At 33.7% G+C, this 19,469-nt stretch overlaps 2 protein-coding genes across 2 annotated transcripts; both read right to left on the minus strand.

The window, feature by feature from the left end:
- Positions 1-3,628: 3,628 nt before the first annotated feature.
- LOC125209876 (F-box protein At5g07610-like) lies at positions 3,629-4,663 on the minus strand. The gene has a single exon (XM_048109452.1). It carries the CDS (start codon positions 4,661-4,663, stop codon positions 3,629-3,631), a length of 1,035 nt encoding a protein of 344 aa, XP_047965409.1.
- A 3,949-nt stretch (positions 4,664-8,612) lies between these two features.
- Positions 8,613-10,006, minus strand: LOC125211129 (F-box protein At5g07610-like). The gene is made up of 2 exons (XM_048110832.1): positions 9,943-10,006; positions 8,613-9,795 (listed from the first exon to the last, which is right to left on the minus strand). The coding sequence occupies exon 2, from the start codon at positions 9,783-9,785 to the stop codon at positions 8,613-8,615; it is 1,173 nt and encodes a 390-aa protein (XP_047966789.1). The 5' UTR covers positions 9,786-9,795; positions 9,943-10,006.
- Between the last annotated feature and the right edge of the window lie 9,463 nt (positions 10,007-19,469).

Here is a 19,469-nt window from a genome sequence, read left to right on the forward strand (position 1 = left end):
TATTATTCTCTTTATGTGATTTCTAATTCTACACTTTATTGATTAATTTTGTAATTTAAATAACTTAAAAACATAACCTTCAATTTTTATATTAAATAGACATATTATATGTTAAGTTTTTTAGTAAAATAATAAATAAATAAATTAGAATCTTCAAATTCAAAAAAATATTTAAATTTCTAAGACTTGCTTTAAAATTTCAAATTCAAAAAAATATTTAAATTTTTAAGACTTGCTTTAAAATTTCTCGAAATATGTTTATGCTTTATTTTATTTATACAAAATGTAAAATTAGTAAAATAATAATTAAATAAATACAACCAACTACATTATCTTGTATTTACAACCATTGTTAGTGTAAAAGGGGAAACAAGAAAGAGCTGGCATTGTGATTATCACATGAATGTAGCACTAAAGCTGCATATAAGTTTACCTGAGTTTTCCGATCACAAACTCTCCGAAGAAATCGGCGGAGAAAGATGGTTTTCCTTGAACATAATTGTAAGAGAGATCAACGGTTAATCTAGGACGGAGATAGTATGTTTTGACTTGGCCAGAAAATGAACCGATTCGATGAGTTCGACTCCAAACTTTAAGGTTTTGGTACTCAGACCACACTTTGCTAAGGATAGCAAAGCTGGGAAATCGTGACTAGGGGTGGGAAATAAGAAGAGGGGAACAAAAAGTGGATAAAACAATGATCGAATATTCACTCAGAAAAAAGGGGAAGATAATTTCAAATTAACTCTTAATCACTAGAATATGAATGGAAATCTTTTCAAAATTTAAATCCGTATTCATCAATAGCTATTTATTAGAGTATGGAAGAACAATCGATGCTATGCAGCGGAATGAACACGGTCACATGTATGGAGACATACACCTCCGAGAGCCTCTACTTAAAATAAAAAAGAAATTCATAATTCTGCTCAGCATTCTCCACCATCAGTGTTCAACCTGCACATTTAGAAATATATGCAGGGCTGAGTACAAAAGTATTCAGTGAACACATTGCTGAAAGATACACATATACATTTGAAAATATTGCCAAGACATCATCCCAGTAACACTCAGGGATTTTCTCTTAAAAGGCCCGAGCTTACTAAATTCGTTGTGAGCTAAAATTCGATTGATCAGTCTAAGTTCTTTATGTACTTCTGCCATATCTGAACACCAAGTGCCGTGGAGATGATGCTCTCCCACGGTCACCTACATCTTTCACCTACAGCCGGAGATGGCAAGACAATGTTTATCCACGGTCACCTACATCTTTCACCTACATCTCACTCGGACACGAATTCGATTCTTACCTTTCCAACCAAACAGATAGGCTTCGTACACATAAAATAATTCATTTATGGCAAGACAACATTATTTGCATAAATAAATATCAACTCGAAAATATTTTGCATTTTATCCACATTAATATGTAGGATAGGAAAGTTCACCTCGTTCGTTTAATTTCCTTAACTTGAATTTCTCACTCCGACCTTAACTTGCGGGGATAACCTTTTTGGAAACATCACAGTATAAAATACTAATCAAACTTTCAAGAAATTCTTAAACTTTAATAGGAATGCATGCCTCCTAATTAATCTCTTTCATTATTTCACTTATCTTTAAGGAATTTCTAAAACTCATATTATTTGATGCTCCTTCTTCTATTAGTCTCGGATTCCATAATTAATTTGGCTTGTGCTAGATTACTGAAATTAAATTTCTTCCAAATAAGTTCTAATTCCGAAACTATGCCAAGACTTCCCCTTTATTTTTAGTCCAAGTAATTAAATTCGGAACTGGGCCCCAAATATTTAAATTAGAGTTGAGCTTAAATTATTTACTCCACTCCTTAGTCCAAACAAAATAAAATGCTAGCCCAAACCATTAAATTCAGGGGTAGTTGCATGTTTCATACAAAATGTTTTGCCTTTATTTCAATTTAGTACAAAAGTATTAAGTTTACATATTTTATACAAAAAGTTATATTAGTGTTACAAGATAATACATTCCGTCAAGTCCCTACTAACACCGTTACTTCCAATTACATCATACATACAAAAGTTTCATCAATGTTTCAAATTTGTACAAAAAAATTTAAATTAAAACTTTCCATTAATTATTTCAAACACAATTATTTTTATTACTAATAAAAATGAAAAACACATACAAAAAAATTACCACTCTTCACCATCAAATTAGCGAATTGCATTTTATTGTCAAAGCTTTGTCGCGTAACAATGGAGAATACAACCAAAAAGATATTGAATCTTGTTTGTAAAAATTAAATATTGACTTTTTGACTGTTGGAAGGTCAAAATTAACCATTTTGTAAAGATGAAATATGGACTTATTTTATATTGTGTTCTATAAAGAATACAGTGAAAAAAGTAGAGTATATTGAGAGACAGAATTTTTTTAAACCACGATCAATTGCTGGAAGAATTAATATTGACGGTTATTTTGCCACAAGTAAATAATGTATTCTATGTACTAAATAATGTAAAACAATTGATAGAAACAACTTGTCCCTTCAAACTCATAGAATTATGCCATTATACAACAATGTCAGCCATGAAGCTTCCCCAGAAATCAACACACTAAACACACTAATTACTTCAACGAATCTAATTGATAATTCATCACCATAAAGATCTATTATATTCAAAGTTAAAGAGACGTTTAAAAAAGAATATAGACCTACTACAAATGATGCACCAAAAGTAATAAATTCAAACACTTAAATTATGGAAAAGACGATCATAAGACAAAGAAGAACATTGAATAAATCACACGAACAATTTATACGTCTACATGTTTGAAGCAATACTAAGATTTTTAGCCGATCATAATTAAACTAGGAGCAATTACAAATGGATAGAAAACCCTTTGAACCATGGAGTTTTGAAGAGAATGAAACTTTGAGTTGGAATAGAAGAAATAGAACGGAGAAGAGAATTCCATGGCATGTACATCTTTTCTTCAGGAGTTTGTGCGTGGAACTGAAGCAGCAAGAGGCTGACTTGGAGCAGCTCGGCCTTGAATCCCGTAACCTTCTCTTGTTTCACCAAAGATAACAATCATGACACCCTTGACAGAAATTCATGTTTAGCACGTCAATGAGTCTTTCAATCACTGCACTCCATCCCTTTCATGTTTGGAAAGTAAATACATTGAGAGAATTTACTTTTGCCTTCAAAATGTTTGATGAAATGCTTCAAAACGATTTTCTTTCTATTAAACTATGTAAAACCACACAAAGTTGAGAATAAAAATTGAATATTTGATTTGCATCAAATACCCCCAAACTTGAGTCATTGCAAAATATATCAAAAGCACCGTGGTACCATTTTACCACCCAAAATGAGCACTCAACTTACAAACAAATCTCATGGGTTTTTGCAGTTACTTGAGAGCTCAGGAAGTGTGAAAATTAGGTTGCTCACATATATGCGTTTGTTGTGTGTTGTGTGAGTTTCCGGTGGATCACGATAACTTAAAGAAAAGAAATTAGGCAAAACTTATTATTTCATAAATTGGGAAAAAGAATAACAAGGCCTATTAGATGAATTAAGCAAAATATCCAAAAAGATTCGTAGTAACTAATATTCAGAAATAAAGAAAAATAAAACTAGTGAGGCACCAAGTCTCCAAAACGGTTTGGTGGCCTGCGCGAGCGCTGAGGTCTCGCCTCACGAACCGGTGTCGCCTCTTGCGCAGTCGCTGCTTCAGCTGGTTCCTCTTCCTCCGGCGTCGTGAGTTCCTCTCCTGTGCTATCGGGTGCCGGGGCTTGCTTAACCTTCGGAGCACACACTACCGCCAGACTTGGCTGGTAGCTGTGCAATTGAGGTTTAGATGCAATTGATAACTCCGAGTCACAAAGTGTATCAATCATCTCAAAGTTCGAGCTACTTTCTTTGTTGGAGTGGTTGAAAAGGATCATTCTCTTGCACTTGTGGTAAACCACGGTGCGTATCTCACCTTTGATTGACATGCATCCCAATATGGCATGCCAATCATTCCTTGATCTAAAAGCACAACCACACCTATTGATTGGGTCGTCGTGGACCCTAAGCCACGAAGTTAACATATTTTCGTCCATCTCCATCCTGTAGAGCTGAATCGACTGAGACTTGTTTTCCGATATGTGTAGCCTGCATTTGTACAGATGCCCCTCGATCTCTTGCAGCCCGGACTCAGCGTCACTATCCGATATCTTCGGGTGGTAATACTCTTTGGCCGAACCCAAACTTTCCAAATGATTATCCTTAATATCATACCGTATCACTCCATGCGATGCCTCCCAATAAACCGACCTACCGAAGTAGACGCCCTTGCTACAATTCTTGACCTTTTGATGTGCTAACAATCTCGTGCTCCATTCGTCCGTCTCCGAGCTATAAATGTTAGCCCGGTACCTGTATTCATCTCCCACAAGTTTCGAGGTGCACACAATACACACCACTTTATAGTGGTGGGATACTGTTGGATCGAATGCCAAGGCTGGTATCAAATTATTAGACCGTTGCTCAACATCGCACTCAGGGGTAGTAAGCAATTTGTATAGCCGTGTTGCCGGATTGTACACGTAGAATTCTTCCTTTAGGAAATCCGAGCTGACAAGTATAAGTCCTCGACACGAATTTATGACTTGACGATAAGGCATATTGAACCTACGGTCCTTAGTCGGAGTAGATATTTCATGTCGTATAATCTCTTTGCTCCCATTTTTAGGATGGGGTCAAACTCGATAAAACTCATTGATGGAAAATCCAAGTAAAGGATGTAAGAATACCTTATTGGGCGCATGTAGGAATCGTAGGACTGGCAGAACTCTACAGACGATAGAACCTCATTCCACCCTTTGCGTACGACCTTCAATTGAGTCATGTCTTTGATAGATAGTCGGACTAATACATTAGCTATTAAATCCATGCTTAACACGGACATCATATCTCTATTCATTCTGCAGAGAGGCAAGTACAGATTGAATTCTTGAATTCTTGGATGAGAGGAGATGATTTTCTTGAATTCTTGGAGCAGACTGATGAGAAGATCTTGGAGTACTGCGATGATGAGAAGCGATGATCACGAATAATTGAATTCTTTGAAAGAGAGCAGACTGAAGAGAAGATCTTGGAGTACTGCGATGATGAGCGAATAATTGAATTCTTTGATTAAACTGGACTTTTCAAAAGTTAGTAATGATAATATGCATAATTCTGTTACTATTAATTTAAGTAAATGAACTGGAAATAAAACAAAAAGTAAATGAGTGAATATATAATCAAATAGGAGAAAAAACAAAGTAAAAGATAGCAATCGTACGATATTTCGTTAAAAAAATGAAATGACTCACTTGAGATGAGACGTCCCAAAAATGAATACTAATACACTTATGATGGGACACAGAGTACATGTTTATATATTTGTTACTCCTGATTTATTGTGTTTTCTATATTGATTACACATAATATATACTCCATCTGGCCCATTAGAAATGTAATATTTGTTTTTCAGTACATGATTTTATATAATGTTGTTTTGTGAGTTAATGAGAAAAGAATAAAAGTAAGAGAGGTGAAAAAACAGAGATGTTGTTGTTGTTATTTTAGGCAACATTTTATTTTTAATGGAACAAGCAAAACAGAAAATTTTAATGAGACAGATGAAGTATTCAGTAAAGCGTCTGCTTAATATATTTTGTGTGTCTGCCACTGGATGAAATTGTACTCAAAGGTTCACACAAAAGCACAAGATTGAGCACTAATTCTATTTTCATAAAGAGAAGATTCATAATTGGAGGGATTATCTTAGGCTCCATTGTCACCCTCCGTGTATACAAACCCTACATCTTTTAAGTAACTATCATTCCCTCTCTCTATATACGATAAATGTACGTGATAGAACATTTGCATTGAAATTTTTGTGATAAATGAGAATAGTTTCGTAAATTAGGGTTTTTGTTCGTAAAAGAAGAATACATCACTCTAACTATAAGTCATAATCCCTTTGTTCACTATAGAACTAACTAAAAATATAGTTAGTGCCGGTTCGGTTCCCAAGATAACTTTTATCTTCTCCATTCACACTTTCAACTAAATCTTAGCTAACAATTGTAGATTTGGGCCTGTTTCGGCCCATTTGAATGGACTCCTTTTCCCCTAATCTCATGACTAACCATCTCACCTCACGCCCTCCTAATAATTTATCCATCTCGCTCTCCTCATTATACTAATTTATCCTAGCCAAGGTCTATTTTAGTGTATCTTAAACTGCATCTCAAGATAATTTTGTTTCATAAACCGAACAGCCACTTAGAGTACTGCACGCCGAGAATGAGTTCATCTTATTAAAAAAATTAAATTATTAAAAAATAAAAAGTAAATAATGTTTGTAATCGAATCAAAATGGAAAAATAAGTATAAAATTAATTTATTAAAAAATAAAAAGTAATTAATTTTTGTAATCAAATCAAAATGGAAAAATAAAAGTATTGATTGTGAGAGAGTATATTTATAAATGGAATTCTTACGTAAATAATTTAATAAAGAGTAGAAAGCATTTTCACGTAGAATGCTCAAATGCCTTTGCTATATGTTCAATGCAAATATCACATTATCATCCTTAAATCCAAAAATGAGATATAAATAAATAGTGATCTATTTAAACTTTTATCATACATTGTCCCATATTAGTCTACCCTTAATATTTTCTGCTCATAATATCAAATTATTTGTAACTATAGTATACTTTTCTAGAATTTTAATCTATTGGTCATTCGTAACTATTGTATACTTTTCTAAATTTATTATTATTCGTTAGAATATGAATATGATATGCAAATTAACTTTTTTCAAACAAAATTTATTTTTAAAATGTGTAAATATTTGGTGTTCAATTGTGTAATTAGTTTGAAAAATAAGAACTAGAGAAACATAATTAAAACTAATTCGTTCCATTTAAATAACCCTTTATTTTGGGCATAATTATTATCAAATCATAATTCTTGTATTTATTCAACGTTTAAATGAAATACTGATCTATTGAAAAGTTATTGAAAAATAAATTTGATAAATTGAATAAGAAAAGCGGGTTTTTCCTAATTTTTCAATTTCCTATTATAAAACTGACGTTTCATCACTGACGTCATTCTATGACGTCATATATGTAAGAATATTCTATGACGAGTACAACACTAAACGTTTTCTGTTTAAAAATTAATCCTATGTTACAACTACTTTTTGTCAAATAGTTACCAATAGTGATGTCAGTGCAGCCCGCAACTCGTGTGTTGACTCAAATAGCTTGACTCAAATAGCTTGCTAAATTTATAGGATTAGAATTGAAAATTTTTAACCCGATAAGCCTGCACCCGATTAGCTCGTAACCATATATGGCTAAACCGAAATCCCGATGGATTGGCCTAAAAACCCAATAAAATCTTTATTATTCTCTTTATGTGATTTCTAATACAACACTTTATTGATTAATTTTATAATATAAATAACTTAAAACATGACGTTCAATTTTAATATAAAATAGACATATTATATGTTATGTTAAATAGAGTCTTCAAATTAAAAAAAAATATTTAAATTTTTAAAACTTGCTTTAAAATTTCTCAAAATGTGTTATGTTTTATTTTATTTATACAAAATGTGAAATTAGTAAAATAATACTTAAATAAATACAACCAACACTAAAAAAAAATGTTGAATAGCGAGCACAAAACTCCAAGCACTACAAGTGCACGGTATTTCCAACCATACTCCGAGCAACAATCAATAACTCCGATTACTTCTTCGAATATACGAGACTTTCCGAGCACTGTCTATGCTCGAAAATAAATTGTTCGAGCACCTTATGTGTGCTCGGTGGATAACTGATTAGTCTGATTTTGCAAGTACGAAATGCTCAACAAATATTTTAAACACATTGGAAGGGTGCTCGGTTTTAGTCCCAAATCTAGCGGATGGATTTCCCAGCAAATTTTAAACACAATTTGCCTCTCCTTGTCGCATTAACAACCGCAGAATCAAGTCGCATAATCAACCGCGGAAGGCTTATCTCATTGTGAAGCTACCTGATCTCCATGACTGCATCTATGGTGAGTATGTATCTACAGTGGTTTTTGGCTTTTCTTGTTAAATGGTTGGTGAATTAGATGTGTGGCTGGTGTCCACAAATAATTATAACTTTATCAGAAAATGTATACCTGGGGAATTAGATGGCTTAGTTGAAGAATCCATAACCTTGTTAAGAGAAGTGCATGATAATGTGAGTTACACAGTACATTAAACTATATTATGTGTAACTAAAATTCTTGTTTATGTAGTATGTACTTTCTTCAAACAACACATTAAACTATATTATGTGTTTTTCTATGTCAGATATGTCTCCAAATTTATCAGATAGAGTGAGCAGTGGTACAGAGGGATGTTTCAAAAGCCTGCATCTGAAGAACATTGATGCAAATATTACAAAATGTTCATAAATACAACGTAAGAAAATACAAAATGTTGCAATAAGACATAACTTAGCAAACACCAAACCAAAGATCTTGAACATAGAGCCATAATCTACATAGTAATATCATCAAAGTCTGAGTTGCATCAAACCACAGCTAAGCATTCAACAAATTCATACATTTTACTAGAACCATGACGACCAAAACTAATGGGAATTGGATGGCGATTCATATCAACAAGCAGCTTATAGCTGCTGTCGAGGAAACTGTAGGCTATGATCTTTCCGTAAATATTGAACACTGCACTGCACATCTCAGTGTCGTATGATCCCTTTATGAATCTCAATTGAAAAGCTAAGCTAGGTTCATGATGAGAAATTGTTCCCTCGTACCTCAATAGCCATGAAGAAGAACGATCATCATTCATCTCCAACTCAAACACCTCAATTGATAGAATACTGTCGTCCCTTCTGAGATATCTAGATTTGTATAGACGACCATTTGCCTCTTGGAGACAGGAAATGCTCCCACTGATGAATTCTCCTGCCTTGTAAGATTGATAATGAGGCATAGAGAAAGTTTTGAATTCATTCTGAGCAATATCATAGTAGACGATGTTATCACACATCTCCCAGTATATCGAGCCATTACAATACACACCCGCACCCCAGCACTCGCCACACTGGGAAAGCTGCTTAGGGAACGTAAATGGTCCCAACCTGAGCTTCCAGGCGTGAATCTCTGATTCATAAACCTCGATCTGGTAAGTATGTATCTGATCATGAGGATTGGTGCAAAAGAGTGTGGTTGCCGTAATGAATACAAGCTTGTAATGGGGCGACTTTGAAGGATCAAAAGCTAAGGCAAATGCCACAACACTATTAGCATTGGTCGCACTCACATTTCTTGACAGCCTAGTGGTCGGATTGTAAACAAGGAAACTCTCTATTGGATAGTCTCTAAAAGATGGTATCAGCATCAGGCCATTACAAGAAATTTTCATGACCTTTAGTATTATGTGTTCTGGAACACAGAAGGTGTAAGGTATTAGCTTTTCTCCATTCATTACGGGATCAATGATAAAGTACTTATCGTTGATCACGTCAGGGTCCAGGATAAAAGACGGGCGCAGGTTTGGGCAGCGCAGGGTGTGGAGATGGCAGAATTCATGAGAGGAGATAAGTGAGAGCCACTGTTTGCATACCAACTTGCATCGGGTAACAGATTTTGGTGGTAAGAGGACGAATATTTCCGTCAAAAGATCGTTGTTCCAGATAAGCCTCGACCATCTATCAACATACTTCTTCTTAGAATCCATGCTGCCAAATCTTAATCACAAAAAGTAGGAGAATTTTCGGAACTTCAAATCGTGAAAATGAAATTAACAGATAATCAGAATTAAGATCGGTAAAAAAATGAAATCCCCAATTAGAAACAGCTAAACGCAAAAATCATCATTAAGAATATATACATACTTGCCGGAGAGAATCGGAGTTGAAGCGTTGGTGCCGCCAATTTTATGCGTTCCCTTTATTTCACCATAAAACAAATCTTCCACCAATTTTATGCAAATAGTGAGACCATCTCCGAGCGCTGCAAAACCAATCCCATAGGTTTTTGAAGAGAAAAATTTATCTTAGGTTTGCACTATAAGTATACAAAACACACTTTTCATAGTTTGAATTATTGCTTTCAAATCCAAATCAATTCATATTTATCAATACAGAAGAAATGAAGGAAGATAAATTAAAATACAATAGAAAAAAAACGTACAGAGAAGAAATGGCGGCGTGGAGAAGTTGACTGTGAATTAACTTAATCTAATCTTGTTAATATTTGATTTAGTTATTAAATATTGGACTGACCCATATTAATATTATATCATTCAATATATTGGGAAAAAAAATAACGGTACATATAAAATGTATGGAAACAATTATTTTACTAGTTAATTAAATGCTATACAATGATCTTATATTATATTATTTAATTTAATTTAAGATATTGAAAAAATGTCATGTGGTTAGTGTGTAATTTAGATAAAATATATAGGTATGATTAAAAAGTATAAAAAGTTAGTGGGAGCGGAATATTCTTTTGGAATTTTATGCGAGTGGAGACTGCGAACACTTAAGAAATGAGATTGCAATTTTATATTCCCTTTATTTCACCATAAAACAAATCTTCCACCAACTTTATGCAAATAGTGATTCCTAATTTAAAGATTCGTGTTTGATTTTGCTTAATTTTAATTAAGGAATCAAATATTTGGTATTATTGGTGTAATTTGAAAAAAAAATAGAATTAGCTATTTACTTGAAATTAACAAATCATTAAAATGCTAATACTATGATTCTACTAAAGTAAATACCACCCGGAAATCATTCATAAAACTAACTACTGATATACTGAACAGATAAAAGATGAGATTAGGCATTTTGGTAAAATATTATCGCACACGCCTAAACAAATTACTTTAGAATGATGCATAGACAGGAAACAATGTAAAGTAATTAACATTGTCACATCTACAAGAACATTATGATAGTATTCGTGTTCATCAAATACAAAGAAAACACAACCATCAACATTTAAATATCACGCTCTCAGATTTTTAACATAATTCAAACGAAACCACATAAACATATAAAAGACTACACGTTCCAATTTAACGCAGTGGGGGCAATAATTCGATTCAGTACACATGATCATCAAACCAAACAACATTACCATTACAAAATCAAATTTGAACACACAAATTCCAGATACCCTAATCCATCCCCAATCATCACACGAATACATAGAGGGTAAGAGACGTTGAGAAACACTTACTTTGAACCTCGGGAGAGAGGATGGGCTGATAAACCCTAATGGACTTTGCAAGGCGGCCTCTTTGGAGTTTGGACGACATATATATACACCTAATTCCTAGTCCACTAATTAAGGAACAATAAGAGAGGAGTAAACGTCCATTTGCTCATTTTATGGATATTCTCCTAATAATATTAATATGGAAGTGAGAATTGTGTTATGTACTAGCTACTGTTGAAGTTTTGATAGAATTTAACTTTTTAGCAACCTTCATACTATTCTATTTGAAATATACGAATATTTCCTTTTTGATTTTTGATTTTTATTATTTTAAAATCTTGAATTTCTATATGCTAATAAAAAGATGGAGTAATAAAAATCACAGGACTAATTTATTATACTAACAAAATACTAAGTATAAGTTATAGTCATAATTTTTTATTTTAAAAAATTTCGTATATAGAAAAGAAAAAAGTTTACCATAAAATTTCAAAAAGTAGTATCTTTTTCATTTTCTATTTTTATTGTTTTAAAATCTTGAATTTCTATATGCTAATAAAAAGATAATAAAAATTCCTTGACATGAAAGTAATGAATATTGTTTATATGTTTAATTTATTATATTATATTATGAGATCTCGTGTGTGTGTGTGTGTGTGTGTGTGTGTGTGTGTGTGTGTGTGTGTGTGTGTGTGTGTGTGTGTGTGTGTGTGTGTGTGTGTGTGTGTGTGTGTGTGTGTGTGTGTGTGTGTGTGTGTGTGTGTGTGTGTGTGTGTGTGTGTGTGTGTGTGTGTGTGTGTGTGTGTGTGTGTGTGTGTGTGTGTGTGTGTGTGTGTGTGTGTGTGTGTGTGTGTGTGTGTGTGTGTGTGTGTGTGTGTGTGTGTGTGTGTGTGTGTGTGTGTGTGTGTGTGTGTGTGTGTGTGTGTGTGTGTGTGTGTGTGTGTGTGTGTGTGTGTGTGTGTGTGTGTGTGTGTGTGTGTGTGTGTGTGTGTGTGTGTGTGTGTGTGTGTGTGTGTTCTTTTTGTGAAAGTGTGTCTAAAGTGTGTAAACATAGCATTCGACGAAAATACGTTACTCCAATGTATGAATCGAAAATAAGCTTTTTATGCACTCTCGGATATATTAGCCCTGCGGCGGAGGTGTCACAAAGTTCGTCATTTTAAGAGTGTTGTCATTTTAACGCACCCATATATATATATATATATATATATATATATATAGGGATGTATTCACATCCTTTTTGCATCTTTTGTTCTTTTTCCTTCTCAATCGCCACCATCAATTTTCAAGATCTAAGGGCCGAAAATAGGGCATGATTTAATCCTTTTTATTCATTAAAAAAATAGAAAAGGGCGTTTAGGGGATACACATTTACGTCGGTTATGGAAAGTCCATGATTCTCTCCATCACAAAATATTCCAGCGGTTTTATTCAAAAGATTACAGAATTATTTCTTCTCTTTCATGATTATTCTCCCATCATTCTCCATTGAAGAAATTTCTGCTTCTAAAATATTTTGCGAAATTTGCATTGTTTTTAATTCTCGTTGAAATTATATTTTTTTCGAGAGTACCGGTAATTTCTTCTGTACCCGTAATTACTTCTATAATGGAAGATGTTGAGATCGGATATGGAGATGTTGAAATTGGGGGAATTGAACACCGTTTTTTTCTCCATTGAAGACCTTCTCCAGAAATTGATGTTGTCCTTTTTCAATTGAAGACGTCGGTTTTTTTTTTTTTTGATAAATTTTGGTGGAAAGTTATTGTATTAGTCGTGCTTCTCAAGAATTGATGTCGTCCTTCTCAAGATTTTTGGTATAAATTTTGGTAGAAAATGATGTCGTCCTTCTCAAGAATTTGTTAATCCATTATCTGATTCTCATCATTCGTACATTTTGGTACATTATATGCACAATAACAATGCATTATTTGTTTTTTTTTTTGCATTATTTGCTACAATAACATTGTTTTACGCAATATAGTATCTATATCCGATTCTGAGATCAGTTACATTATTCCTAACATATAGTACATTATTAATATGATTTTGTCCATTATTATTAGTACAATTGTACATCATATTAAACGAAACACATAATTTAGTGAACGTGATAAGTACTGTTAAGAGCACTATTGATTCCATTACATACGATAAAGTGCGAGTAATACTTTAATGTGAATTATTCATTAAATTATACACATTATTATTTACATTTTATACATTACTAGTTAACTTATAGCAATTATGTTGGTTATTTTTCGGTCAAGTTATATTGATTAATTTAAACACTAGATAAAATTTTATACATTATTTTGTTCGTATACTACATTATTAATGTCAGACTTTACATTATACAATAATTTTTATCCATTATAGGGTTTAAGATAATTCTATAATCAGCTAATACGAAAAATGAAGCTGGATTTGCACAAGTTCATAAAACTTGAAATTGTTCACAACTAGCTAACCAACAAGTCTGATATTTTCACTTTCAACATTAAGTTATCAAAACAAAAAAAAACCAGTTCCAATCCCAAAAAAACATCCTATCCATAAAGTATCCATACGATCACTCCACCCCATACTCCTCGACCCACCGTTCAAAGTTGAAATTCTTCGGCCTCTCTCTCCAAAGCCTAGTCGCACGTGTCTGGTTGACACCCCCTCTGGTATTATGTGTGCAGGTGAGCAGAGTCCTTGCAAACTTCACTCGCTTGGAATAACATCGTCAACCGCTTCGTCAAAATCAAGCTGACGCTGCTAAGATGTTGTCCAGAATAGGAAACAGAGATGTATCAGTAGTGTATTGTGTAATGCAGGAACCAAAGGTCACTAACAACATAATGCACAAAACTTCATACAGTAATGTTTACATTCCATCAAATAATGGAGAACATTATATAACATCCACTACACCAACAAACAGTTATGCATACTGATAAGGCTCGTTTCATGCATCGGTTTAGGGTTAAAATTCTGTGCATTTGGGGCGCTAATGTGCGTTATTGAGTTCAGGTGCGTAGTAAATCTGTCGGACCCAGGAGTTGTTGTTACCTGACCTGGCAGATGCAAAAGAGATGAAATTGAAGCAAAAATCAGAAGTCGTCGTTCGGACCTGGGAGAATCAAAAGTTGGCGACAGGAGCAGAATGGAGCGAGAGCAAATTATTTTAAAGAGTCTTACTCAAGGGCAGGAGTGTAAAATCACCAGAGGGAATACCCTAGGGATCAGAGCCTCACATATATAAAGAGCTCAACCTTGAAGAAGAAAACGGTCGGTCAACAGCCACTTCTGCACTTTCTTAGCTCTAGCTTTCGTTCCATGTTTTAGTTCCACACCTCAAGTTTCTCTTTTCGACTGCTGCGCACTTGGACATGGAGGATTCTGGCCACCGTGGTTCTCATCGTCATCGTTGTTATTTTGCTGTGTGTAACACCGCCTCGTGGAGGCGAAGAAACAATTTTATTTGCTTTCGTTTAGTACCTTGTTGGTTTTAAGTTTCGCAACTCTAGTTTCTTGCTTTGATCTACTGGATTCAGACCTATTTTAAGTTATTATGGAAGTTTATGTTTGCTTTTGGTTGAATATCTCTGAGTTTATGTTCATCTCTAGTTTTTAGCTCTCGTTTTTGTTTGTTGTTGGATGTTTGGAGCTGAGATCTGTGTTTGTTGTTGGAGGTTGGGAATTTGCATATGAAGGTGTTTGGATTTGTTGAATCTTGGTGTTTCGGAGTTGGAATTTCGCATATTTGATGCTTGATGTTTACGTTATGCATGATTATGGCTATTTACTTTCTGTTTCTGCATCCTTTAGGTCCAGTAGCGTAGATCTGTTAGTTTAGGCTTTAATTTCTCGTTTTAAGTCTCGTTTTAAGTTTAGATTTAAGGTTGCTCTATTTTCATGGTGCTTAATACCCTGTTTTCTCTGCTATTCTCGTTTGGTTCCCGAAGAAGATGAAGTTGGTGGTAGTTAGAACCGGATCTGCTTTATGTCAGTACTTTTCAGCATGTACTTTACTTTTTCTGCATATCTGCTAGACCTGTCAAGTACGATCTACTTTGTCTCTTTTACTTTTCTGCATGCTTTTCCAGACCCTGGTAGTTTACGGAAATTTGTCTTGCTTTTCACTTTATGCTTGTCTGTCCAAATTAGGAAAGTCTGTCTAGTTAAGTTTACTCCAGTTGTCTTAGAACTTTAAAATATCTCACTTTCTCTGAGTCATGTATGTTCCGTACGCTTTCGCTTTCTTAGGTCCAAGTAGGTAGAGTAAAGTTCTCCCGATCTATTAGACCCAATAGGTAGAGTAAAGTTTCGCTTATCTCTCAGACCCAGTAGTTTAAGTTCTCGACCCACAAAAAATTGCGTGGCAGCAGCCAACCCTTTCCCAAAACATCCTCAATTACAGTTCCGTGACACCTGGCTTCCTCGTGGGATCGATCCTTTACTTCCCTGTGCTAGTTGTAGTATAGTGGGTTGAGGTTTTTGAAGGGACAGAGTGCACCCAACGACCCCTTTCTGATAAGTCTCATGGTTTTCTAGCTTCTGAAGTCTAGTCGAATCATCTGGACCTATTAGATCGAGTGATATCACACACAGCACAAACCTGCACTGCACTCTTTGGACCTGTCACATACCAATCCATAAAATGTACACAACAAATGATGCACAAACGATGTTAATATAATGCAATAAATCAGACCAATAATGTAACATAGAGTTAGTCATGTATCTCTCTCATTATATAATGCAATAAATCAGACCAATAATGCATTAATGTGTAATGCATAATATCAAACTAATAATGCCTAATATGAAATTAATATTGGTGTTACTGTAGACAGTAAACCAATCATAATGCACAGATTAGCATAAATAATGCATCAATTCTAATGAGACAATCGCTTCAGATTACAACCCTTAATCCAAATCGACCAAAAACCAAGAAATAACTAAATAATCAACCAAACCATCAATAATGGATAGAATCGACAACAAACTAAACACAAAATCGTTAATTTCCAGTACCATCTAAAAAATCCTAATGGTTTCAAGCGTAAAATTCAAACATGTACCAAATAGACTAAAAAACTTCAATACTGGACAGAACCCTAGTTCAATTGATTACAATTTTCTTATTTTGCTGAAAAATTGACCTAAATTTTTTTGCATTATTGCATCAACGAACTCAATCGAAGCTAGAAACGGTGAATCAAAGACTATGTGGTCTCCTAAATGACCAAAATCGAAGCTTAGATGTTTTAAATACCCTGAATCGAAATTTCAAAAACCCACCTTGTTGCAATAATGGACAGAATCAACTGGTGCATCGTTGAGAATCGACTGAAAATCGCTACTTCATGGCTGTGAATCGTTTTTGGCGTTGCTTTTTCTACGAATGGAGCGGCGGCTAGAGTTTCGGCGGTTTAGAATGAGAGAGAATGGTCAAGAATTGTGTTGATCGTGGGTGGATTGGATTGAATGAGAGAGAGAGAGAGTGAGTAGACGAAAGGTTTATGAAAATTCCGCTTAATTATCGGACCTTCCGTTTTGAAACGCGCTCCAGCCATCAGGCTTTTACTCTTATACCCTCATAATGCACAGATTAGCACAAATAATGCAACACGGGATCAGATATTTCCTTTTAATCTAGTCCATCCATTCCATCAATTTAATGGTTGATACTAAGAAGGAAATAAACACTAAGGGGGCAATAGGACCCTAATGCACCCCTATATATATATATATATATATAATAGAACTTAATCGCACTATAGATTGCGCTCTAGCTGTATTGATATTGCAATGGGAAAATTGCAGCCTAGTGGCTGATATTGCAGCTTCCCGAAAAATTACCTTTGAGCAATTTTTATGATTGTCAGTTGATGGGCGCCTTATTATTCGGCCCACATGTACAAATAATTGGCTAGGAATGGTGGTATGGTGTTACTTTAGGAGGTGTTGTCATTTTAACACAATCCTATATATATATATATATATATATATATATATATATATATAGATATGTGATCATATCATAACCCTCAAATCACATGATAACTCTATAACCAAATCAGGACCACACATATTTTATAATCTTGTGGTCAGATTCAAACTTTAGATTTATTTAATAAAAAAAGGCTAGAGGTAAATATGTCATTTCGCCATTTAATTTTTGAATTTCGCCCCAGATTCACCCGCATTTCACGCCTCTTCTCATCGGTTTCTTCTCAAAGAATTTTCGCCATTCTCTCCTCTTCTCTCGCGATTTTTGTTTCCATATGCTCCAGATTTTTGTTTCATATTTTCTCGGGCTTATTTTGTTTCCATAAAGCTCTTAGATTTTCTTCCGATTTGATTCATTTTCCATAGTCTTCAGATTTTGCTCGCATATTTCTTGCATAATTCATTATTTTCATCGATTACTTGTTCAATCGAGCCGCCACAAATTTTTTCTTATTGAGTTTGTAGGAAATATCAAGATAACAATCAAATTTCTATTATTTAGCTTATTGATTGTGTTCATATTTTAGTTTATTGATTGTTTTGCTTCATGTATTCAATTTGATTTTAGGATTAATATTATGTATTGCTGATTATGTGTTATACCTCAAGTTTATTGAATGGATCAATTAATAAATGTTTTGAATGATAAAATGATATTTTCAGATGATAAAATGATAGTTTTTGGGTAATAAAATGATAGTTTTGGCTATTAAAATGATACTTTGCCAATTATACTTTAGTTGATAAAATAATACTTTTACTGATTTGTAAGTATGTACTTTCCTCGCTTGTGATGATGCTTAAGCCAATGATTGAAATAAAATTCAATACATTAGTAGGGCGCCATTTTTATGAACATTATGCTCGTTCAAACTGGTTTTGCATTCGTGAAATGGGTAACAAATCAGTTCAAGCTATTACTAAGTGGCAAGATTTGGCTTGCGCAGACAAGGCTCTAAGAATTTTATACCCTGTCACGCATCCCAATCAACCGGTGTCATTTTTAAGCGTAGGTGTCGGTCATTTAGGTGTGAATGTCTTGCTAAGATCAATTTGAGATATTATTCGATGGCAAGAGCAGCAGGATATGAGGTTTATCACTTGTTGAGTATCATAATCATTTAATGGTTATGATGAGCATAGGCATTTTATGATGGCCAATCTAACTGGATCCTATCCATCTAGAGGTTTACAAGGATTGGTGGTGTGTCTCACTCTCACATTCAAACTTTTAGCTTATTAGGTGGTGGACTCGAAAATGTTGATGATATTATTGATATTAGAAATGGTTATCGCAGATATTAAGTATCCAACATTGATGGTCTTGATGCTCAAATGATTTTTGATTATACGCGTTTCTCAAAAGGAATCATTTGATGCCTTCTATTATGAAATTGAGATAGATCTCATGGAAAGTTAACTAGACTCTTCTTGGCTGATGCTATTTCAAGACGAAATTATCATATGTTCGAGATGTAATTTCATTTGATTCAACATACAACACTTCAATGTGTATACATTATTGCTAATACATAAAATGATACTTTTTTACGACAAATTATATTTCAGTTGATAAAATGATACTTTTTGTTGAGATAAATGATAGCTATTTATAAAATGATATTTTTTATGTTATAAAATGATACTGGACTATATAATGACAAAATGATACTGGATAAAATGATATTTAATAATAAAATTATACTTTTCGTCGATAAAATGATGCTTATAAATATAAATGATACTTTTCTATATGCATGAAAATATAATTCATTTTTATGTTATAAAATGGTATCAATTATATAATGACAAAATGATACTTAAAAATAGATAAAATGATACTTCTACTAATAAAATGATACTTGGCCGACAAATGATACTTTATCGAGCAAAATGATACTATAAATGATAAAATGATACTTTTGGCTGATAAAATGATACTCATAGCCAAAAATCTAAAACTATCATTATGAAACAAAAGTATCATTTTATTCACATCGTATCAAACTTGCCGTTCAACAAGTAATTTTATTAAAACAAGGCAACTGGCGGTATGTGGCATATCATGGTTAAGGTGTCGATAAGTTGCCCAAATTTGGTAATAAAGATTTCAAAAGAGTTGAATGCATGTTTGGTCTGATTTATTGAGTCTGACGAGTTTGATATAATATGAATGATATAATGG

The sequence above is a fragment of the Salvia hispanica genome, chromosome 3 (assembly GCF_023119035.1).
Source record: "Salvia hispanica cultivar TCC Black 2014 chromosome 3, UniMelb_Shisp_WGS_1.0, whole genome shotgun sequence".
NCBI lineage: Eukaryota > Viridiplantae > Streptophyta > Magnoliopsida > Lamiales > Lamiaceae > Salvia > Salvia hispanica.

Excerpts from the sequence above, each read along its gene's own strand:
- LOC125209876 (XM_048109452.1), bottom strand. The coding sequence starts at position 4,663 with ATGCCTTATCGTCAAGTCATAAATTCGTGTCGAGGACTTATACTTGTC.
- LOC125211129 (XM_048110832.1), bottom strand. The coding sequence starts at position 9,785 with ATGGATTCTAAGAAGAAGTATGTTGATAGATGGTCGAGGCTTATCTGG.